At 36.3% G+C, this 26,072-nt stretch overlaps 1 protein-coding gene across 3 annotated transcripts in view; it reads right to left on the bottom strand.

Moving 5' to 3' along the window:
- The window catches only part of NBDY (negative regulator of P-body association), a 98,041-nt gene extending 85,345 nt beyond the window's left edge, over positions 1 to 12,696 (bottom strand). The window contains exons 1-2 of one of the 3 annotated variants that reach the window (XR_008654754.2): positions 12,316 to 12,696; positions 9,718 to 9,854 (exon numbers count right to left, since the gene is read on the bottom strand). Coding sequence is in view for 1 of the 3 variants with exons in the window: in XM_055266976.2 (XP_055122951.1) it covers positions 12,345 to 12,551 (207 nt within the window). In the remaining 2 variants the exon portion in view is untranslated. The remainder of the gene's footprint in view (positions 1 to 9,717; positions 9,855 to 12,315) is intronic. The other 2 variants (XR_008654753.2, XM_055266976.2) reach the window with 2 other exon arrangements.
- Positions 12,697 to 26,072: the final 13,376 nt, after the last annotated feature.

Genomic DNA, 26,072 nt, shown 5'->3' with positions numbered 1-26,072 from the left:
GCCAATCTCTATCTACAGAACTTACCAAACCAGTTTACGAACTCCTTGGTGAGTTAGATGTTATATTTTTGTAACCCTGGCACATAAAACAATGCCTGGAATTTAATACATGCTCAATTTAATAGGCATTCTTTAATATTTGTGTTGGTTGAATAAAAGAATGTATGAATCACACACTGGGTGTCAGGTTATGGCTTGCTGCTATAATAAAATCTGTGGTAGGCAAAATGATGGCCACCCAAAGATGTCCATACCATAATTCCAAGAATCCATGACTATGTTATTTTACAAGGCAAAAGGAACTTTACTGATGTGATTAAGTTAAGGATCTTGAGATGGGGGAGAATATTCTGAATTATTTGGGTGGGCATACTCTAATTGCATATATCTTTAAAAGCAGAGAACCTTTCCTCAGCTGAGTTAGTGAAAGATGTAATGACAAAAGAAAATGGAGAAATGCTAAGTATGAGAGGGACTCAATTTGCCATGGTTGGCTTTGAAGATGGAGAAAAGAGATGACAATTTAAGGAATTCAGGTGGCCTCTTGAAGCTGGGAACAGCTCTTAGCTCACAGCCAGCAAGAAAGGGATCTCAGATCTACATATCTACAGTGGCAAGGAACTGAGATCTACAGATCTCAGATCTACAGTGTCAAGGAACCGAATTCTGCCAATAACCAAATGAGCAGGACACATATCCCCCCTAGAGCCTCTAGAAAGGAATGCAGCCAGCCAACAGCTTGACTTCTCATCAGGTCTGATGAGATCCATAGCAGGCTTCTGGCCTCCAGAACTATAATAAATATGTTGTGTTAAATTTCTAAATTTGTGATCATTTTGTTATGGTAGAAATATAAAACTAATACAGAATCCATGCAATAAAATCTGGCTTATTTTCCCAAAGAGACAGAAGACCCAGATGCTATGATAACATGTCAGGAGGTAAGAATAACAGGAGAGGAACTCGATCATATCATATTTGCCTCTTAAAAATGATCAATATAGGTAGCATGAGAAAGTCTTTATACAATGAGAGGGAGAAAAGTGACCAAGTCTTAGGAAAAAGTACTTAAGGAGACTGCACGTGAAGCTTCTGAAAAAAAAAAAACTTTATTTCCTATTGAGTTGATTGTGAAAGTTTGTGAACACACAGACAGACAACCAGCTGGACTAAGTAAATGCTCTGAGGTAGGAAAATGTGATGGCAGAATAAATATATAAACTCCTCTTAATGCTGAGCATTTCTGTAAACTGGTAACCTAAACATGGAATATGGTGCAAATTATAAACCATAATTTGACCTGTGTCCAGAAAAGTAACTTTCTTAATGGCGAAGTAAAAAATACCCACCTAGCTATTTGTAAAATCCCCAAAGGTATCTATGCTCTTGGGATAAACTGGCATTTTGTGCCTAAGAAGGACAGAATATCACCCATGTAGTCTTCTTGCTAAAAATGCTTAAACTAATCATGGGAAAACAATCAGACACATATCATACTGTGAGACATATAGAGGAAAACTACCTGGACTCATCAAAAATGCCAATGTCACAAAAAAAAGGACAAGAAGAAAAGGGAAGGTACTATTCTAGATTTAAAAAGACTAAAAAGGAGCATGACAACTAAATACAATGCATGACCCTTGACTGGATCCTTGATCAAAACAAATAAAAAGCTATAAAGGATATTGTTAGGAAAATTGTGAGAACTTGATATGGATAGTATATTAGATAATAGTATTGTATCAATGTTAAATTTCTCTGGGTGTAATAGTAATTTAATTGTTCTTAAGAGATATATGATTTAGTGTTTAGGGTTGAAGTGTCATGATATCTGCAAGTTACTTCCCAATGGCTCAGCAAAAAAAATGTGTGCACGTATATATACATATATGTATATAGTATTTAGAAAGAGAGATAAGCCATATGTAGCCAAATTGATGCACTGATGAATCTAAAGTGGTCCCCCTCATCCACAGTTTCAGTTACCCATGATTAACTGCAGTCTGAAAATATTAAATGGAAAATTCCATAAACAATTCATAAGTTTTAAATTTCACACCACTGTGAGTAGTGTGATGAAATCTCATATTTGCTCCAGATGTGAATCATCCTCTTGTCTAGCACATCAATGCTGTATTCCATACCCACCCATCAGTCACTTGCTAGCCATCTTGGTTATCCAATAAACTGTTGCAGTATCACAGTGCTTATGTTCATGTAATCCTTATTTTACTTAATAGTAACCCCAAAGTGCAAGAATGATAATGCTGGCAGTTCACACATGCTAAAGAGAAGCTGTAAAGTGCTTCCTTTAAGTGAAAAGGAGGAAGTTTTCAACTTGATAAGGGAAGAAAAAAAAATCATATGCTGAAGTTGCTAAGACCTATGGTAAGAATGAGTCTTCTATCCATGAAACCATGAATATTGTAATAATTGTTCTATTTTATTATTGTTGTTGTTAATCTTGTATTGTGCCTAACATAAATTTAACTGTATCATACATATGTATGTATAGGAAAAAAACACAGTTTATATAGGATTAATTACTCTCCATGTTACCAGGCATCCACTGGGGATTTTGGAATGTATCCCCCTTGGATAAGAACGGCACTACAATACATGAAAGATATCTTTTGATTTTTCTGTAGAGTTTAAATTCTATAAAATAAAAAATTAGTAAAGAAAGATAATGTTTGGATATATAAAGCTTATCCTTAATACCAATTATAAATTCTATTGGTACATTCAGAAACAAACAAATCAATGCATTGATTTTTTGGCAGAACATTTTATAAAAGATAAAAGAAAGAAAAAAGTGAGTAAGTAAAAGAATGGAAAAAGAAATACCACCAAAAAAGGAAAGGTGGAGTAGCTATGTTAACAGCAAGGAAACATTGGGCAGGTCTTCCGAACAGAAAATCAACAAAGAAACATCAAACTTAATCTGTACTGTAGACCAAATGGACCTAACAGATATTTACAGAACATTTCATCCAACGGCTGCAGAATATACATTCTTTTCCTCAGCACATGGATCACTCTAAAGCCACTATGTTAGGTCACATGACCATATGTTAGGTCACAATACAAGTCTTAAAACATTCAAAAAAATTGAAATAATATCAAGCATCTTTGACCACAATGGAATAAAAATAGAAATCAATAACAAGAAGAATTTTGGAAACTATACAAATACCTGGAAATTAAACAGTATATTCCTAAATAAGCAGTGGGTCAATGAAGAAACTAAGAAGAAAATTGAAAAATTTCTTGAAACAAATGATAATGGAAACACAACATACAAAAACCTATGAGATACAGCAAAAGCAGTACTAAGAGGGAATTTTATAGCTATAAAGTTTAGTTATATATAAGTTTAGTTATTTAGTGCCTAAATAAAAAAAAAGATAAAACTTAAAATAAAGAAACCAATAATGAATCTTAAACAACTAGAAAAGCAAGAGAAAACTAAACTCAAAATTAGAGGAAGAAAAGAAATAATAAACACCAGAGCAGAAATAAATGAAATTGGAATGAAGAAAACAATACAAAATAAAATAAATAAGTAAATAAAACAAAAAGTTGGTGTTTTGAAATGTTAAACAAAATTGACAAACTTTTACCCAGACTAAGAAAAAAAGAGGGAAGATCCAAATAAGTAAAACCAGAGATGAAAAAGGAGACATTACAACTGATACTGCAGAAATTCAAAGGATCATTAATGGCAACTATGAGCAACTATATGCCAATAAAGTGGAAAATCTAGACTAAATAGAGAAACTCCTCTACACATATGACATATCTAGACTGAACCATGAAGATAATCCAAACCTGAAAAGACCAATAACAAGTAACAAGATTAAAGCCAGAATAAAAAGTCTCGCAGTAAAGAAAAGCCTGGGACCTGATGGCTTCACTGCTGAATTCTACCAAATATTTAAAGAAGAACTAATATCAACCTACCTGAACTATTCTGAAAAATACAGGAGGAAGGGATACTTCCAAACTAATTCCATGAGGCCTGATACCAAAATCAGACAAAAACAAATAAAAAAAAACAGGCCAATATCTCTGATAAATATTGATGCAAACATCTTCAACACACTACTAGCAAATCAAATTCAACAACACATTAAAAAGATTATTCATCATGACTAAGTGGGATTTATCCCTGGGATGGAAGGATGGTTCAACAATGGTGATACATAGTATCAACAGAATGGAGGACAAAAATCATATGGTCATTTCACTTGATGCCGAAAAAGCACTGGATAAAGTTCAACATGCCATCATGATAAAAACCTTCAAAAATGGGTATAGAAGGAACATACCTCAACATAATAAAACCCATATATAACAGACCCACAGCTAGTATCATACCAAATGGGGAAAAACCAAAAGCTTTTCCTCTAAGATCTGAAACATGAAAAGGACGCCCATTGTCACCACTGTTATTCAACATAGTACTGCAAGTCCTAGTTAGAGCAATCAGACAAGAGAAAGAAATTAAGGGCATCCAAATTGGAAAAGAAGAAGTCAAATTACCCTTGTTTGCAGAGGATTTGACCTTGTGTTTGGAAAAGCATAAAGATTCCACAAAAACTATAAGAAATGATAAATTCAGTAAAGTTGCAGGATACAAAATCAACGTACGAAAATCAGTAGCATTTCCATATGCCAACATTGGGCAATCTGAAAAGAAATTTAAAAACAATTCCACTTACAATAGCCAAACATAAAATTAAATACCTAGCAATTAACTCAACCAAAGAAGTGGGAGACCTCTTTAATAAAAACTGTAGAACACTGATGAAAGAAATTGAAGAGGACACCAAAAAATGGAAAGATAGTCCATGTTCATGAATTGAAGGAATCAATATTGTTAAAACATCCATACCACAAAAAGCAATCTACAGGTTCAATGCAATACTTATCAAAATACAAAAAACATTCTTCACAGAAATAGAAAAAACAATCCTAAAATTTATATGGAGCCACAAAAGACCCAGAATAACCAAAGCTATCCTAAGCAAAAAGAACAAAACTGGAGGAATCATATTACCTGACTTCAAATTATACTACAGAACTACAGTAATCAAAACGGCATGGTATTTTCACAAAAACAGACACATAGACCAATGGAAGATAACTGAGAACCCAGAAACAAATCCAAACACCTAAAGAACTCATTTTCCACAAAGGTGCCAAGAACATACACTGTGGAAAAGACAGTCTCTTCAATAATTGGTGCTGGGAAAACTGGATATCCATATGCAGAAGAATGAAACTAGATAGCTATCTTTTGCCATACACAAAAATCAAATCAAAATGTATTAAAGACTTAAGTCTAAGACCTCAAACTATGAAACTACAACAAGAAAATATCGGAAAAATCCCCAGGACATTGGTCTGGGCAAAAATTTCTTAATTAATACCCTACAAGCAAAGGCAATCAAAGCAAACATGAACAAATGGGATCACATCAAGTAAAAAGCTTCTGCACAGCAAAGCAAACAGTCTACAAAGTATAGGTGCAATGGGAGAAAATATTTGCAAACTACCCTTTTGACAGGAAATTAATAACCAAAATATATAAGGAGCTCAAACAACTCAATAGGAAAAAATCTAATAATTTGATCAAAATTGCGACAAAGATTTGAATAGACATTTCTCAAAAGAAGATATACAAATGGCAAACAGGCATGTGAAAAAGTACTCAATGTAGTTGATCACCAGGGAAATGCAAATCAAAACTACAATGGGATATTATCTCACTTCAATTAAAATGGCTTATATCCAAGTGACAGGCAATAACAAATGCTGGCGAGAATGTGGAGAAGAGGGAATGCTTGTACACTGTTGATGGAAATGTAAATTAGTGCAACCACAATGGAGAACAATTTGGAGATTCCTCAAAAAACTAAAAATTGAGCTACCATATGACCCAGTAATCCCACTGCTGGGTATATACCCCAAACAAAGGAAATCAGTATTATCAAAGAGATATCTGCATGCCCATGTTTGTTGCAGCACTGTTTACAACAGCTAAGATTTAGAAGCAACCTAAGTGTTCATCAACAGATACATGAACAAAGAAAATGTGGTGCATATACATAGTGGAGTACTAATCAGTCATAAAAAAGAATGAGATCTAGTTATTTACAACAGCATGGATGGAACTGGAGATCATTATGTTAAGTGAAATGGGCCAGGCACAGAAAGACAAACATCACATGTTCTCACTTATTTGTGGAATCTAAAAATCAAAACAATTGAACTCATGGAGATAGACAGTAGAAAGATGGTTACCAGAGGCTGGGAAGGGTAATGGGTGGTGGGGGAGAGTGGGGATGGTTAACGGGTACACAAAAAGAATGAATAAGACCTATTATTTGATAGGACAGCAGGGTGACTATAGTCAATAATAATATAACTGTATAATTAAATTGTTTGTAATACAAAGGATAAATGCTTGAAATGATGGATACCCCATTGTACATGATGTGATTATTACACTTTGCATGTATCAAAACATCTCATATACCCCATAAATGTATACAACTACTAGGTACCCAGAAAGATTTTACAAAGTTAAAAAGACCCAGCAAACAAAAAATTTTACATTCAAAAAGATAAAAAGAATTCCTAAAATTGTAAAATATGTATCTATTCCAGACTTGTATGTACGTACTAACAGTGCCTCAAGTATACAAAGCAAAAATTGTCAAAAGTGTAAGAATTTGACAAATACACAAATACAGTGGGAGATTTTAACTCTCTTGGTAACTGATAGGTCCAGCAAACAAAAAACTTAGGAATAGAGAAGATTTAAACAACACAATTAAATTTAATGAACAGAACACTACATGCAAAAATTAGATACACAATCTTTCCAGGCACACATAGAACACTAGTTGATCATGTTCTCTAGGACATAAAGCAAGTTTCAACAAACAGTAAATAATCATTATCACATAAGCAATATTGTCTTTTAAATGGAAAACAATAACAAAATGTTAAGCTAAAAAACAGCTATATACAATGACTTAGTTTCTAAATACTGTCTCCATAAAAGATAACAGAGGTCTATCGAGAAATGATTAATGGGGTAGGAAGTACAAGACAAGCCTGAAAGTAAGGAAGTAAAAAAATTTTAAAGTAAGTAAAAAGTGTGTTTAAGAATGATGAGACATGTCAAAAGACAGGGGAGCCAACTTGAATGGGCAGCCAGTCACTAAATCTGAGACAATTTGGGTATTAAAATAAATAATAACAATAGGGTATTTTTAAAATAAAGTAAAAATCTATGTGTCCAAAGTAATTAATAAACAAATAAATGGAGAAAAAATGATGGAGTTTGAAAATTGTTCCAGATTGCATGGACATATTTGATAACATTCCTGCACTGAGTTATCATGGTCTGAAGATTTATGTGATGCTCTACGAGTGGTACCAAAATGTTAGTGATGGAATTTTCACTAATGGCACCTTTTCCTGTTTTTAAATTCTAGAATCTTAATAAATCCAAAGTGTACATTTTGGTAATGATTTCATTTAGCTATTTACTTTAAGGACTCCCTTTTATTTATTTATTTATTTTTTATTTTTTTATTTTTTATTTTTATTTTTTTTTGAGACGGAGTCTCGCTCTGTCGCCCAGGCTGGAGTGCAGTGGCGCAATCTCCGCTCACTGCAAGCTCCGCCTCCCGGGGTTCACGCCATTCTCCTGCCTCAGCCTCTCCGAGTAGCTGGGACTACAGGCGCCCGCCACCACGCCCGGCTAATTTTTTTTGTATTTTTAGTACAGACGGGGTTTCACCGTGGTCTCGATCTCCTGACCTGGTGATCCGCCCGCCTCGGCCTCCCAAAGTGCTGGGATTACAAGCGTGAGCCACCGCGCCCGGCCAGGACTCCCTTTTAAAGCATTAACTCTGCACTAACTTTAACTTATGAAAAGATTCAGCAGTAAGAATAAAAACTAGGCCAAAGCCCAAAGTAATAATCCTTCACAAATAGGATGGAGTTTTAAAAATATGCACATCCTGTGTGTGGCTTTGAAAATAACCAAAGTACTTGGAACTAAAAAGTTAGGTGAACATAAAAATTGTCATAACCAAATTCTTGACAGCTTGATGGATGAAAAGCAGATGGGTTTACACTGTATGGGAGGAGGCATGGATTTTAGGAAGGACAGCATCAGAGAGGGATGGTTAGAAAGTGAACAAGACACATTGCTCTTTGGAAAACAAGGAAAGTCCCTTTATTAGAACAAGGCATGAAATTCTGCCACTAGGTGGCGATGCCCTATAACTTTACAATTTAGGGTACATCACACCAGCACTATGGAAGGTTTCTCCATTCTGCACCCCACCAACTCCCTCCCCTCCTTCATTTTTCAGGATGACAACACCTTAGAGGTTTATGGCTATCAGGAGAATTTACTACTAAGCTATATACTGATGTAATGAAATCTATGTTGTGCAATGAATTATGAGTTATTTAGTTTCAGGATTTTATTACTTCAATCAGTTATGACCATATTTCCTTTTATATGATTGCTCACTCTTTAAACATACCAGATGACTGTATAAAGAACACCTAATAAAGTCTATAGATGTAAAAAAAAATTAAAGCAGAAAAATAAGATAAAGTTAAACTAGAATGGGAATAATGATTTCATAATATAATTTTTAAAAAAAAATCCCATATGATTAGAAATTGAAAAAAAAAACCATGGGTCAAAAAAACATGAGAAATTTAAAAATAATAAATATTGAATGATAAAAATACTATATATAAAAGCCTGTGAAATATTTCTAAAGTGGTAGAAGAAAATTTATAGTTCTACATTCTGATTTTACAGAAGAACATTGGAAATTAAGAAGCTAAAGATTCAACTCAATAAATTAGAAAAAGAACAACAAAAGGAAAGTAGAAGAAAGTTAAATATAAAAATAAAAGTCAAAATGATTAAAATAGGAACCAAATATCCAATGACCAGGCTTGATGAAAGCAAAAGCAAGAAATACATTAGAAAATTGATTATTGTGATTTATCACATGGTCACACTGTGACCATGGTGAAGAAAGTATATGAACGTGGCAGGAAAAAACATCATAATATTTGTAATAAAACCTCTCAGCAAACTAGGAATACAAAGAAAGTTCCTTAACTTGAGAAAGACAATCTAATAAAAAAGGTGAAACTTTTGTAGAATTTAGGAACAAAATAAAGAAATCCTCTACCAATGCTGTTGTTCCTCTTTGTACTGAAGATCCTAGCTAGCACAGTAATACAAGCTAAAGAAATATTGTAAAGAAATTGTCATTATTCAAAATATAATTAACAGATAATCCAAGAACATCTATAAATTATTAGAATAAATAGAATTTAAGAACGCTCCAGCATATAAAATAAATATACAAAAATATCAATCATGTTCCCATTTACTAGAAGCAATTAGAAAATGTAGTTAAAAAGATGATATATTTCACAGTAATAATAGAAACTATAAGGTAAGTACAAGTGAATCTAACAAAACATTTCTTCAGATTACACTATTATTATGAATATGTTTTCATATAATGTAGAATATAGTTTCAGTTTTATCATTTGCTGCTATCTTTTTGTGTTTTGTTTGGCTACTTTTTAATGTGTCAAAACCAACTCTTTTTTTTTTCTCTTCCTCCTCTTAATAATTTTTGGTAAAGAGATTACCTTAAAAAGCACAACTTCCAGGTGCAGGACACCAGAAAAAGCAGGGTAGCATTGTAAATAATCTTCATTGTTTTCACCAGGTGAACTATTACATGAATGCACCAGGGAAATGGAGTCATACTGCAATCGCTCAAAGACTGAAAAATAGTAAAAAATATTGTGGCATCATTTTTTCTGTTTTTGTCCATTTCTTTGTCCCCTGGTCTCCTCAAATCATTGTCCTTCCCCTACCTCTATTTCAATGATATATTCCTATAAAACAGTTGTATACATCGTATTAGAAGGGATGTATTATATAGAAGTTTAGAGCATAAACTCTGGAATCAGATGTTCTGGGTTCAAAGCTCAGCTCAGCCACTTCTTGCTGTGTAACTTGTGGCAAGTCATACGACTTCCCTTGGCCTATACAAACTTCTCTAGTAGAGTTGTGATTAAATAAATTATAACATGCAAAGCCCTTTAGAAAATTGGCACATAAATCTTTAGTAAATATTGGCTATTATTACGATTATCAGTGATTTGAATCACTTGGAGGGGAAATTATGTAGCTACTGCACTTATTGTTTTGTTCTTTTGTTTTCTTTTTTTTCTTTTTATTTTTTAAAATTAATTATTTATTTTTTACACGGAGTCCCGCTCTGTCGCCGGGGCTGGAGTGCAGTGGTGCGATCTTGGCTCACTGCAATCTCTGCCTCCTGGGTTCAAGCGATTCTCCTGCCTCAGCATCCCGAGTAGCTGGGATTATAGGCACACAACACCATGACTGGCTAATTTTTTTTTTTTTTTTTTTTTTTTTTTACTTTTAGTAGAGACGGGGTTTTGCCATATTGGCCAGGCTGGTCTCAAACTCCTGACCTTAGGTGATCTGCCCACCTCAGCATCACAAAGTGCTGTGATTACAGGAGTGAGCCACTGCACCCGGCTGCTCTTTTGTTTTCTACCTGAGCAATATTCTCCCTACTCCCTGCAACCCTCCACTCCACTACCCCTTTGAATAGAGGTAAACATGTGAGAAGTAAAGCTGTATGGAATGACAGGGAGATGCTTTCAAGTAAAATAGAGTTCTATTTTTTTTCTATGCATTACCACCGAACCCAATATCTAAAACTTCTTTGGTCACCAATGTTGTCCCATCATTCATTGATTTATTTATTGAAATATCTGTTTCACTCCTATTATGTACTAGGCACTATGACTTGGCCATCCATCCCCTACAGCTCTCAGAATAATTCCTACCCATTGCAAGGGCTTCATAAAGGTTTACTGCACGAATGAAGACAAGATGCTTCTCTCCTTTGAATTAAAAGGATCTATAAAACTTGGGTCAGATTCAGTTTTATAATTTGCATTCTATAAAGTTCATCTAAATATCAGAGATTCCTTTTCTGGTAGTAAGAATAGGAATCTTAAAATACAAATAGTAGCGCTTGATGGATATTGGAATGAAGTATATGCTCAGCACAACATTTAAGGCCCTGAAGCACTTTATCTTCACCTCCTAGTCCTTCTTGTAGATTCAAAATTAGAGCCAAGCTGTTTCCAGAAGAACTCTGCCTTTTCTCTGGAAACCCTCGGCCTGGAAAGCATTCCCTGCCCCTCCACGTGACAGATGTCACTCAACCCTTAAGGCCCACCCAAAGTTCCTCCTTCCTTTTTTTTTTTTTTTTTTTTTTTGAGACGTAGTTTTTTGCTATTGTCGCCCAGGCTGGAGAGCAATGGGGCGATCTCGGCTCACTGCAACCTCTGCCTTCCAGGTTCAAGCGATTGTCCTTAGCCTCCCGAGTTGCTGAGATTACAGGCGTCCACCATCATGCCTGGCTAATTTTTGTAACTTTAGTAGAGACGGGGTTTCACCGTGTTGGCCAGGCTGGTCTCGAACTCCTGACCTGATCTGCTCGCCTCGGCATCCCAAAGTGCTAGGATAATAGGCGTGAGCCACCGCGTCCGCCCCCCTACTCCTCCTTTTTGATGGCTCATGATTACTACCAGGCAGTGACTTGGTCCATCCTCCACCCTTCCTGAATACCTTGAACAAGCAAACATTATGGCACTTGGATCTGACTATCACATTGCAGCTTTAAAAAAAAAAGATTATTCAACTCTCCTGCCTTACACAGAGAAAGACATACACTTCTGAAGGCTGGCCTTCAACACATGCTTTTTATGGTCTTGAACCAGCCTTTTTTTTTTTAAATAAAAAAAATTTCCAATGCACGCAAAAGTAGAGAGAATAATACAATAAATCCCCACATATACATCACCCACCTTTAAATTATCAACTCGTGAACATTTTTATTACACTTTCCCTCCACCTTGGCACCAATGACTTACTTTCAAGCAAATCAAAAGATGCAAGTCTATTTCTTAGAAAATATAACTACAATTATTTCATCTAAAATATTACAAATAATTATTTAATGTCGTTAAATACCCATCATTTCATTCAAGCATATTTTGTGAAAGAGCTGCTTAATCCTTGCATGTTATTTTTTCTGTTTTGAAATCATGGAAAGAACAGGGAAAACGAGAAGGAAATCTGTGAGAATGCATAAATAAGTTTCAAAGAGCCTAGATGTCCTAGATGAGAGAGAATCTGACCTGGTTTAAGGTGGGAGAAATTTATTTCTCTACTTCTCCGGAGGAGGAGGGTGCGACTTCAGGCCGGCTGATGCAGGAGGAGGTGCGGAGGGTAGAGTGGTACTACCTCCGTTGGGAGTTCCTTCCGGATAATCCCAACGCGGAGCGAGGAGGCAGCGCTTTTTTGGAGGCTTGGCTTCCCGTGCGTTTCCAGGTGGGAGAGTGGATCTCCCGGAGGCACAAGGTTGGTCTCCCATAAGGATTACAGAAACGGGTCGTCAGTTTTCTCCGGTGGGCCCTGGCAAAACCAAGAGACCTGAGATGGCGGCGGGTCCCCTCCAGGCACAGAGCTGGCTTCCTCCTGTTTCGCTCTTACCGTATTTCCTGTATCCTGAGACGTACATCCCTTCTCCGCCTCCACCCCTCCTCCCTACCCCATTCTATTTTAACGTTTCTATTAGGATGAGTGTTAAAAACCGATGTCGTTATTTAATATAGTGTTTTTCCATCGCGCCCCACCCCCACTTAATGTAAATAAATTTATTGAGAACTTAATATAATTTATGCAATTTTAAGATGAGAAGAAATTCAAGTTTACCTATAAGTGGTAAACTCTGAATGGCTTATATGTGTGGGAGGGACGCGGGGGTGGGCGGTAACCAAATAAATTATTGAAGAGCTTTACAAGCCAGCTGCAGATGCACATCACAGAGCTATGAAACTAGCTACAAACATTTAAAAAGCAATATGCAAACATGTAAGTTGACTAGAGTGCAGAATAGCACACTAGCACCAACCATGGAAACTGAATGTAGAAAATGAATTCACCGTATGTCACAGAATCTAAGATCATTTTTTCTTTATATTTTTAAGCAAATTTGTAATTTTTGAAGGCTTATTATATTTTTCCCCAAATTTGAATATCTAGGAAATCTCTGCGACCTAACAATTGATGGTACACTATACTTTAGTTGGCAGCTTTTTTTTTTCTTTCTTGTAGGTATGGAAAAAAATGACCCATCTTACCAATGATGATATGTTATATTCTGTGATTTATGGTAACCAGAAGAAAGTACCACGTGTCTCAGAAGAAAAGGCTTCTGGAACTTCTTAGACCTTCATTATTAAAATAGCCCACACATCCATCTCCCTTTAGCTATGGACAAACTAGATCACACTTTTTCAGCTTTGTCCTCAGTATTTTTTGTTTGTTTGTTTTTTGTTTTTTTTTTTTTAAATGGAGAGAGCTAAGTCCTTAATGCCAGAGTAGAGGTGCCTGTTAAACTCTCTGCTGTTTACAGGCTCTGAGCTCTTTAAGTAATTATTTAAATTCTTGGAACTTTGGTTTCCAGGCCATAATTTTTTCCTTGCAAAGGTGTTTCCATAACCAGGGATAATACATATAAAGCATTTACTACTATAACTATCTCTTCTCCACCCTTCTACCTTCCTCGAAGTAACCAGCATAGCCCTTTACACAAATTAGGTACTCAGTAAATATTTGGGAAATAAATGACCCTGTGGTTTTGTACCAAATGCTACTAATAAAGACAGAAAAGTCAGATGTAGCTGTAGCTTAATGAAAAGATGTTAGGGAGGCATTGAGAGAGGCAATATTTTAGAGCTACAAGAGTAGTTGGAACTAGACATACTGATGTGGGAGACAGCAACATTGAGGTGATAGTTAAAGACGAGGGAATGGATTATATCCCCAAGAGAAAATCTAAAGAAAAGATAATTGAGCTAAAAACAGAATATTGAGTAATTAGAGACAGATAGAAGAAAAGAAGTCTGCTGCAAAGGCTGAGAAAGAGTGGTCAAAGTCAGCGAAGAAGATTCTAACCCAGAGTTTCTCAACCTCGGTGCTATTATTTGAGGCCAAATCAATCTTTGTAGTGGTGGCCAGAGTTTACTGTTTAGCAATGTCCTAAGCTAAGCCTCTACCAACTATATGCCAGTACCATTCCCTACTCCTCAAGTTGTGATAACCAAAAAGATTTCCAAGCATTGCCAGATGTCCCCTGGGGTACACAATTGTCCGCAGTTGAGAACCATTGGTCTATCCTTAATCCACCAAATTTGCTCCTTTCCTAGTTTTTTTTTTCTTTCATCTCAGTGAAATGTTATGCCTTCCACTCAGATATACAAGTCAAACTTTGGAGTCTTTATTTTTAGAAACTGAAGAATATTTTATTATTTATTAAAGTAAATGAAGTAACAACTTCACAGTCTTTTTACATAGGTCTCTAAATCTTCAAGACTAAAGACATTAAGAGTTGCAATTAAGTCGTTCTATAGCTATAGTTTTAGCAAATTAAGAGAAATATGGGCCTAGTTAGTAAAGTAACAGGAATTAAAAATTTTATCAACTCCAGCTAGGTTTAATTTATGGTAAACATTTGACTTGAGGTGAAAACAGTCCCAACTTAGAGTTGCTTCTATCAACATTGACTATTTATACCACAATTAGATTTATTTATTTGTTTATTTGTTTATATGCTTTGTGGTAAAACATACATAACATAAACTTTACCATCTTAACATTTTTTAACTGTACATTGTTGTACAACCAATCTCGAGAACTTTTCCGTACCTATCAAACAACTCTCCATTTTACCCTCCTTCCAGCTGCTGGAAACCACCATTATACTTGCAACTGGAATTTTGTTTGTTTTCATTATATTAAAAAGGAGATCTAAAGCCTTTATTATTCCAGGTTTCAAAACAGGTTTTTTTTCCATCATCTTCACGTTAAACTTTTTTTTCAACATCAATGAACCAGCTGAATGTGAATCATGAAGCCAGAAGAGGGCACTGTTAGGTTGAAGGAACATAGAGGCCGATTTGAGAAGTGCTGTAGATCCAACTCTCTTTCATAATTTACAATGCTCAAAAGATGACAATAGAAAATAAAACTAAACCCACCTCTGAGTTATAGTAAATGGTTGTCATTTAGTTTTTTAAATTGAGAAGTTGGGTGATTAATTTGATTTATTTTGAAAATTAGCTTTTCTTTTTAAAATTTTTTAAATTTTTAAATATTCTTATTTCTATAGGTTTTTTGGGGAACAGGTAGTATTTAGCTACATGAGTAAGTTCTTTAGTGGTGATTTGTGAGTTTTTGGTGCACCCATCACCCGAGCAGTATACACTGAACCCAATTTGTAGTCTTTTATCCCTCATGCCCCTCACACCCGTTCCCTGAGTCCTCAGTCTATTTTATCATTCTGATGCCTTTGTGTCCTCATATCTTAGATCCCACTTATGAGTGAAAACATACGATGCTTTGTTTTCCATTCCTGAGTTATTTCACTTAGAATAATACCCTCCAGTTCCATCCAGGTTGCTGCGAACGCCATTAATTCATTTGTTTTTAAGGCTGAGTAGTATTCCATCATATATATATATACATATATATAAATTATATATACAACTATATATAACAGTTATATATAACTATATATAACTGTTATATATAACTATATATAACTGTTATATATAACTATATATAAGTTATATATAACTATATATATAACTGTTATATATAACTACATATAACAGTTATATATATAACTCTATATATATAACAATTACATATATATATATAACAATTTTGTTATCCACTTGTGTGATGGGCCTTTGGGCTGGTTCCATAATTTTGCAATTGTGAATTGTGCTGCTATAAACATGCAAGTGCAAGTATCTTTTTCATATAATGACTTTTCCTCTGGGTAGATATGTAGTAGTGGGATTGTTGGATCGAACTGTAGTTCTAGTATTAGTTCTTTCAGGAATCCTCACACTGTTTTTCGTAGTGTTTATACTAGTTTACATTCCCTCTAGCATTGTAGAAGTGTTCCTTTTCAATGGCATCCACACCAACATCTATTATTTTTTTGATTTTTTGATTATGGCCATTCCTGCAGGAGTAAGGTGGTATCGCATTGTGGTTTTGATTTGCATTTCCCTGATCATTGGTGATGTTGAGCAGTTTTTTATATGTTTGTTGGCCATTTGTATATCTTCTTTCGAGAACTGTCTATTCGTGTCCTTAGCCCACTTTTTGATGGGATTTTTTGTTATTTCTTCTTACTGATTTGTTTTTGTTGTAGATTCTGGATATTAGTCCATTGTCAGATGCATAGATTGTGAAGACTGCCTCCCACTCTGTGGGTTGTCTGTCTACTCTGTTCACTCTTCCTTTTGCTGTGCAGAGGCTCTTTAGTTTAATAGTCCCACCTATTATCTTGGTTTTTGTTTTAATAGTCCCACCTATTATCTCCGTATTTAGTCCAACCTATTTATCTTTGCTTTTGTCGCATTTGCTTTTGGATTCTTGGTCATGAATTCTTTGCCTAGGACAAAGTATAGACGGATTTTATCGATGTTATCTTTTATATACATACATATATATATATATATATATAGAGAGAGAGAGAGAGAGAGAGAGACGGAGTTTTGCTCTTCTTGCCCAGGCTGGCGTGCAATGGCACGATCTCAGCTCACTGCAACCTCTGCCTCCCGGTTTCAAGCGATTCTCCTGCCTGAGACTCCCGAGTAGCTGGGATTACAGGTATGTGCCACCACCCTCGGCTAATTTTTTGTATTTTTAGTAGAGACGGGATTTCTCCATGTTGGTCAGGCTGGTCTCAAACTCCCGACCTCAGGTAATCCACCCACCCTGGCCTCCAAAGTGCTGGGATTACAGGCGTAAGCCACCGCACCCAGCCATCGTCTAGAATTTTTATAGTTTCAGGTCTTAGATTTAAGTCCTTGATTCATCTTAAGTGGATTTTTGTATAACCTGAGAGATGAGGATACAGTTCCACTTTCCTACGTGTGGCTTGCCAATTATCCCAGCACCATTTGTTGATTAGGGTGTCCTTTTCCCACTTTATGTTTTTGTTTGCTTTGTCGAAGATCAGTTGGGTCTAAGTATTTGGGTTTATTTCTGGATTCTCTATTCTGTTCCATTGGTCTATGTGCCTATTCTTATACCAGTACCATGCTGTTTTGGTGACTGTGGCATTATAGTATAGTTTGAAGTCAGGTAATGTGATGTCTCGGGATTTGTATTTTTTGCTTAGTCTTGTTTTGGCTATGTGGGCTCTTTTTTAGTTGCATACGAACTTTAGAATTGTTTTTTCTTTCTGTGAAGAATGTTGTTGTTATTTGGATGGGAATTGCATTGAATTTGTACTTGCTTTGGCAGTATGGCCATTTTCACAATATTGATTTTACCCATCCATGAGCCTGGGATGTGTTTCCATTTATTAGTATCATCTATGATTTCTTTCAGCAGTATTTTGTAGTTTTCCTTGTAAAGGTCTTTCACCTCCTTGGTTAGGTATACTTCTAAGTATTTTGTTTATTTATTTATTTTACAGCCATTATAAAGAGGGTTGAGTTCTTGATTTGGTCCTCAGCTTGGTATCTGTTGGTGTATAGCAGAGCTACTGATTTGTGTACATTAATCTTGTATCCTGAAACTTTGCTGAATTCATTTATCAGTTCTAGGAGCTTTCTGGAGGAGTCTTTAGGGTTTTCTCGGTATACAATCATATCATCAGCTAACAGTGACAGTTCAACTCTCTCTTTATTACTCTGGATGCCTTTTATTTCTTTCTCTTGTCTGATTGCTCCGGCTAGGACTTTCAGTACTATGTTGAATAGAAGTGGTGAGAGTGGGCTTCCTTGTCTTGTTCCAGTTCTCTCATGGAATACTTTCAACTTTTCCCTGTTCAGTATTATGTTGGCTGTGGATTTGTCATAGATGGCTTTTATTACATTGAGGTATGCCTCTTGTATGCCGATTTTGCTGAGGGTTTTAATCACAAAGATGTGCTGGATTTTGTCAGATGCTTTTTCTGAATCTATTGAGATGATTATGTGATTTTTGTTTTTAATTCTTTTTATGTAGTGTATCACATTTATTGATTTGCCTATGTTAAAACATCCCCCTGCATCTTTGGAATGAAACACACTTGATCATGGTGGATTATTTTTTTGACATGTTGCTGGATTTGGTTAGCTACTATTTTCTTTTTCTTTCTTTCTTTCTTTCTTTCTTTCTTTCTTTCTTTCTTTCTTTCTTTCTTTCTTTCTCTTTCTTTCTTTATTTCTCCTTCTTTCCTTCCCTCCTTCCTTCCTTCTTTTTTCTGAGATAGAGTTTCGCTTATGTCATCCAGGTTGGAGTGCAATGGCACAATCTTGGCTCACTGCAACCTCCTCTTCCTGAGTTCACGTGATTCTACTGCTTCAGCCTTCTGAGTAGCAGCTGGGATTACAGCCACCTGCCACCACGCCTGGCTAATTTTTATATTTTCAGTAGAGATAGGGTTTCTCCATGTTGGCCATTCTGGTCTCAAACTCTGACCTCAGGCTATCTGCCTGCCTTGGCCTCCTAAAGTGCTGAAATTATAGGCGTGAGCCACCACACGCAGCTGGTTAACTAGTATTTTCTTAAGAAATTTTGCCTGGGGGACAGAGAAAGACTCCGTCTCAAAAAAAAAAAAAAAAAAAAAAGAAATTTTGCATCTATGCTCATCAGAGATAATGGTCTGTAGTTTTCTTTTCTTTTTTTTTTTTGTTATGTCCCTTCCTGGTTTTGGTATTAGGGTGATACTGGCTTCATGGAGTGATTTAGGGAGGAGTTTCTCTTTATCTTGTGGAACAGTGTCAATAGGATTTGTACCAATTCTTTTTTGAATGTCTGATAGAATTCAGCTGTGAATCTGTCTGTTCCTGGACTTTTTTTGTTGGTAATTTTTAAAATTAGCATTTCAATCTCGCTGCTTATTATTGGTCTCTTCAGGGTTTCTGGTTCTTCTTGATTTAAGCTTGGAGGGTTGTATATTTCGGGAAATTTGTCCATCTCCTGTAGGTATTCTACTTTGTGCACATAAATGTTTGCATAGTAGTCTTGAATGATCTTTTGTATTTCTGTGGTGTCAGTTGTAATATCTCTCATTTTTGTTTTTAATTGAGCTTATTTGGATCTTCTCTCTTTTCTTGGTTAATCTTGCTAATGGTCAATCAATTTTATTTATCTTTTAAAAATACCAGCTTTTTGTTTCATTTATCTTTTGAATTTTTTTATTTCAATTTATTTTAGTTCTGCTCTGATCTTCATTATTTCTTTCAGCGTCATCCTGATTCCAAAGCCTGGCAGAGATTCAACCAAAAAAGAGAATTTTAGACCAATATCCTTGATGAACATTGATGCAAAAATCCTCAATAAAGTACTGGCAAACCAAACACAGCAGCACATCAAAAAGCTTATCCACCATGATCAAGTGGGCTTCATCCCTGGGATGCAAGGCTAGTTCAACATACGAAAATCAATAAATGTAATCCAACATATAAACAGAACCAAAGACAAAAACCACATGATTATCTCAATAGATGCAGAAAAGGCCTTTGACAAAATTCAACAACTTTTCATGCTAAAAACTCTCAATAAATTAGGTATTAATGGGATGTATCTCAAAATAATAAGAGCTATCTATGACAAACCCACAGCCAATATCATACTGAGTGGGCAAAAACCGGAAGCATTCCCTTTGAAAACTGGCACAAGACAGGGATGCCCTCTCTCACCATTCCTATTCAACATAGTGTTGGAAGTTCCAGCCAGGGCAATCAAGCAGGAGAAGGAAATAAAGGATATTCAATTAGGAAAAGAGGAAGTCAAATTGTCCCTGTTTGCAGATGACATGATTGTATATCTAGAAAACCCCATCATCTCAGCCCAAAATCTCCTTAAGCTGATAAGCAACTTCAGCAAAGTCTCAGGATACAAAATCAATGTACAAAAATCACAAGCATTCTTATACACCAATAAGAGACAAACAGAGAGCCAAATCATGAGTGAATTCCCATTCACAATTGCTTCAAAGAGAATAAAATACCTAGGAATCCAACTTACAAGGGATGTGAAGGACCTCTTCAAGGAGAACTACAAACCACAGCTCAATGAAATAAAAAAAGATACAAACAAATGGAAGAACGGTCCACGCTCATGGGTAGGAAGAATCAATATCATGAAAATGGCCATACTGCCCAAGGTAATTTATAGATTCAATGCCATCCCCATCAAGCTACCAATGACTTTCTTCACAGAATTGGAAAAAACTACTTTAAAGTTCATGTGGAACCAAAAAAGAGCCCACATGGCCAAGTCAATCCTAAGCCAAAAGAACAAAGCTGGAGGCATCATGCTACCTGACTTCAAACTATACTACAAGGCTACAGTAACCAAAACAGCATGATACTGGTACCAAAACAGAGATATAGATCAATGGAACAGAACAGAGCCCTCAGAAATAACGCCACATATCTACAACTATCTGATCTTTGACAAACCTGACAAAAACAATCAATGGCGAAAGGATTCCCTATTTAATAAATGGTGCTGGGAAAACCCACTAGCCATATGTAGAAAGCTGAAACTGGATCGCTTCCTTACACCTTATACAAAAATTAATTCAAGATGGATTAAAGAACGTGCAGTTTTGTTACTTAGGTATACATGTGCCATGGTGGTTTGCTGCACCCATTAACCCATCATCTACATTAGATATTTCTCCTAATGTTATCCCTCCCTTAGCCCCCCACTCCCCACAGGCCCCAATGTGTGATCATCCCCTCCATGTGTCCATGTGTTCTAATTGTTCAACTCCCACTTATCAGTGAGAACATGAGGTGTTTGGTTTTCTGATCTGGTGATAATTTGCTGGGAATGATGGTTTCCAACTTCATCCATGTCCCTGCAAAGGACATGAACTCCTTCTTTTTATGGCTGCATAGTATTCCATGGTGTATATGAGCCACATTTTCTTAATCAAGACTATCATTGATGGACATTTAGGTTGTTCCAAGTCTTTGCTATTGTGTATTGTGCCACAATAAACATACGTGTGCATGTGTCTTTATCATAGAATGATTTGTAATCCTTTGGGTATATGTTCAGTAATAGGATTTCTGAGTTAAATGGTATTTCTAGTTCTAGATCCTTGAGGAATTCCCACACTATCTTCCACAATGGTTGAACTAATTTACACCCCCACCAACACTGTAAAAGTGTTCCTATTTTTCCACAACCTCTCCAACGTCCATTGTTTCCTGACTTTTAATGATCGCCATTCTAACTGGCGTGAGATGGTATCTCAATGTAGTTTTGATTTGCATGACCAGTGATGATGAGCATTTTTTCATGTCTGTTGGCTGCATAAATGTCTTCTTTTGAGAAGTGTCTGTTCATATCCTTTGCCCATTTTTTGATGGGGTTGATTTTTTCTTGTAAATTTGTTTAAGTTTTTTGTAGATTCTGGATATTAGTCCTTTGTCAGATGGCTAGATTGGAAAAATTTTCTCCCATTCTGTAGGATGCCTGTTCACTCTGATGATAGTCTCCTTTGCTGTGCAGAAGCTGTTTCATTTCATTAGATCCAATCTGTCAATTTTGGCTTTTGTTGCCATTGCTTTTGGTGTTTTAGACATGAAGTCTTTGCCCTTGCCTATGTCCTGAGTGGTATTGCTCAGGTTTTCTTCTAGGATTTTTATGGTCCTAGGTCTTACGTTTAAGTCTTTAATCCATCTTGGTTAATTTTTGTACAAGGTGTATGGAAAGGGTCAAGTTTCACTTTTCTGCATATGGCTAGCCAGTTTTCCCAACACCATTTATTAAATAGGGGATCTTTTCCCCATTGCTTGTGTGTGTCAGGTTTTTCAAAGATAAGTTAGTGGTAGATGTGTGGTGTTTTTTCTGAAGCCTCTGTTCTGTTCCATTGGTCTATGTATCTGTTTTGGTACAAATACCATGCTGTTTTGGTTACTGTAGCTTTCTAGTAAAGTTTGAAGTCAGGTAGCATGATGACTCCAGATTTGTTCTTCTTCCCCCAAATTGTCCTGGCTATGTGGGCTCTTTTTTGGTTCCATATGAAGTTTAAGGTAGTTTTTCGCAATTCTGTGAAGAAAGTCAGTGGCAGCTCGTTGGAGATAGCATTGAATCTATAAATTTCTTTGGGTAGTAATGCAGTTTTCATGATATTGATTCTTCTTATCCATGAGCATGAAATATTTTTCCATTTGTGGCCTATCTTATTTCTTTGAGCAGTGGTTTGTAGTTCTCCTTGAAGAGGTTCTTCACATCCCTTGTAAGCTGCATTCGTAGGTATTTTATTCTCTTTGTAGCAATTGTGAATGGGAGTTCACTCATAATTTGGTTCTCTGTTATTGGTGTATAGAAATGCTTGTGATTTTTGCACATTGATTTTGTATCCTGAGAATTTGCTGAAGTTGCTTATCAGCTTTAGAAGATTTTGGGCTGAGATGATGGGGTTTTCTAAATATACAATCATGTCATCTGCAAACAGAGACAATTTGACTTCCTCTTTTCCTATTTGAATACGTTTATTGCTTTCTCTTGCCTGATTGCCCTGGCCAGGACTTCCAATACTATGTTGAATAGGAGTGGTGAGAGACGGCATCCTTGTCTTGTGCTGGTTTTCAAAGGGAATGCTTCCAGTTTTTGCCCGTTCAGTGTGATATTGGCTGTGGGTTTGTCATAAATAGCTCTTATTATGTTGAGATACGTTCCATCGATACCTAGTTTATTGAGAGCTTGTAGCATGAAAGGCTGTTGAATTTTGTCAAAGTCCTTTTCTGCATCTATTGAAATAATCATGTGGTTTTTGTCGTTGGTTCTGTTTGTGTGATGGATTCCATTTATTGATTTGTTTATGTTGAACCAGCCTTAGATCCCAGGGATGAAGCCAACTTGATCGTGTTGGATAAGATTTTCGATGTGCTGCTGGATTCGGTTTGCCAGTATTTTATTGAGGATTTTTGCATCGATGTTCATCAGGGATATTGTCCTAAAATTCTCTTTTTTTATTGTGTCTCTGCCAGGCATTGGTATCACATGATGATAGCCTCTTAAATGAGTTGGGGGGATTCCCTCTTTTTCTATTGATTGGAATAGCTTCAGAAGGAATGATACCAGCTCCTCTTTGTACCTCTGGTAGAATTCAGCTGTGAATATCTCTGGTCTTGGACCTTTTTTTTTGGTTGGTAGGCTATTAATTATAGCCTCAATTTCAGAACATGTTATTGATCTATTCAGAGATTTAACTTCTTTCTAGTTTAGTCTTGGGATGGTGTATGTGTCCAGGAACTTATCTATTTCTTCTAGATTTTCTAGTTTATTTGTGCAGAGGTGTTTATAGTATTCTCTGATGGTAATTTGCATTTCTGTGGGATCAGTGGTGATATCCCCTTTATCATTTTTTATTGCATCTATTTGATTCTTTTGTCTTTTCTTCTTTATTAGTCTTGCTAGCGTTCTATCTATTTTGTTGATCTTTAAAAAAAACAGCTCCTGGATTCATTGATTTTTTGAAGCTTTTTTTTTGTGTGTGTGTGTCTCTATCTTCTTCAGTTCTGCTCTGATCTTAGTTATTTCTTGTCTTCTGCTAGCTTTTGAATTTGTTTGCTCTTGCTTCTCTAGTTCTTTTAATTGTGATGTTAGGGTGTCGATTCTAGATATCTCCTGTTTTCTCTTGTGGGCATGTAGTGCTATAAATTCCCCTCTACGCACTGCTTCAAATATGTCCCAGAGATTCTGGTATGTCATGTGTTTGTTCTCATTGATTTCAAAGAACATGTTTATTTCTGCCTTCGTTTTGTTATTTGCTCATTAGTCATTCAGGAGTAGGTTGTTCAGTTTCCATGTAGTTGTGCAGTTTTGAGTGAGATTCTTTTTTTTTTTTTTTTTTTTGAGAGGGAGTCTCGCTCTGTCGCCCAGGCTGGAGTGCAGTGATGCAATCTCGGCTCACTGCAAGCTCCGCCTCCTGGGTTCACGCCGTTCTCCTGCCTCAGCCTCTCCAAGTAGCTGGGACTACAGGCGCCCACCACCACGCCCAGCTAATTTTTTTGTATTTTTAGTAGAGACGGGGTTTCACTGTGGTCTCGATCTCCTGACCTCGTGATCCGCCCGCCTCGGCCTCCCAAAGTGCTGGGATTACAAGCGTGAGCCACCGCGCCCGGCCTTGAGATTCTTAATCCTGAGTTCTAATTTGATTGCACTGTAGTCTGAGAGAGAGTTTGTTGTAATTTCTGTTCATTTACATTTACTGAGGAGTGTTTTACTTCCAATTATGTGGTCAATTTTAGAATAAGTGTGATGTGGTGCTGAGAAGAATGTATATTCTGTTGATTTGGGGTGGAGAGTTCTGTAAATGTCTATTTAGTCTGCTTGGTTCAGAGCTGAGTTCAATTCCTGGATATCCTTGTTAACTTTCTGTCTCATTGATCTGTCCAATGTTGACAGTGGGGTGTTAACGTCTCCCATTATCATTGTGTGAGAGTCTAAGTCTCTTTGTAGGTCTCAAAGAACTTGCTTTATAAATCTGGGTGCTCCTGTATTGGGTGCATATATATTTAGGATAGTTAGCTCTTGTTGTTGAATTGATCCCTTTATCATTATGTAAGGGCCTTCTTTATCTCTTTTGATATTTGTGGGTTTAAAGGATGTTATATCAAAGACCAGGATTGCAACCCCTGCTTCATTTTGCTTTCCATTTGCTTTGTAGATCTTCCTCCATCCCTTTATTTTGAGCCTATGTGTATCTTTGCACATGAGATCAGTCTCCTTAATACAGCACACCAATGGGTCTTGACTCTTTATTCAATTTGCCAGTCTGCGTCTTTTAGTTGTGGTATTTAGCCCATTTATATTTAAGGTTAATATTGTTATGTGTGAATTTGATCCTGTCATTATGGTGCTAGCTGGTTATTTTGCCTGCTTATTGATGCAGTTTCTTCATGGCATTGGTGGTCTTTACAATTTGGCATGTTTTTGCAGTTGCTGATACTGGTTGTTCCTATCAGTGTTTAACGCTTCCTTCAGGAGCTCTTGTAAGGCAGGCCTGGTGGCAACAAAATCTCTCGGCATTTGCTTGCCTGGAAAGGATTTTATTTGTCCTTCACTTATGAAGGTTTGGCTGGATACAAAATTCTGTGTTGAAAATTCTTTTCTTTAAGAAAGTTGACTATTGGCCCCCACTCTTTTCTGGTTTGTAGTGTTTCTGCAGACAGATCTGCTGTTAATCTGATGGGCTTCCCTTTGTGGGTAACAGGACCTTTCTCTCTGGCTGCCCTTAATATTTTTTCCTTCATTTCAACCTTGGTGGATCTGACAATTATGTGTCTTGGGGTTGCTCTTCTCGAGGAATATCTTTGTGGTATTCTTTGTATTTTCTGAATTTCAGTGTTGGCCTGCCTTGCTACATTGGAGAAGTTCTCCCAGATAATATCCTGAAGAATGTTTTCTAACTTGGTTCTATTCTCCCTGTCCCTTTCAGGCACATGAATCAGATGTAGATTTGGTCTTTTCACATAGTCCCATATTTCTTGGAGGCTTTGTTTGTTTCTTTTGCCTCATTTTTCTCTAATCTTGTCTTCTCAGTTTATTTCATTAATTTGATCTTCAATCACTGATATCCTTTCTTCTACTTGATTGAATCGGCTATTGAAGCTTGTGTATGCTTCACGAAGTTCTCATACTGTGGTTTTCAGCTCCATCAGGTCATTTAAGCTCTTCTCTACACTGGTTGTTCTAGTTAGCTGTTCGTCTAACCTTTTTTGAAGGTTTTTAGCTTCCTTGCGATGGGTTAGAACATGCTCCTTTAGCTCATAGAGGTTTGTTATTACCGACCTTCTGAAGCCTACTTCTGTCAATTCATCAAACTCATTCTTCTTCCAGTTTTGTTCCCTTG

Source organism: Symphalangus syndactylus, chromosome X, assembly GCF_028878055.3.
Source record: "Symphalangus syndactylus isolate Jambi chromosome X, NHGRI_mSymSyn1-v2.1_pri, whole genome shotgun sequence".
NCBI lineage: Eukaryota > Metazoa > Chordata > Mammalia > Primates > Hylobatidae > Symphalangus > Symphalangus syndactylus.
Note: the sequence above shows the minus strand (reverse complement) of the source record. Positions and strands in the feature narration are given on the sequence as shown.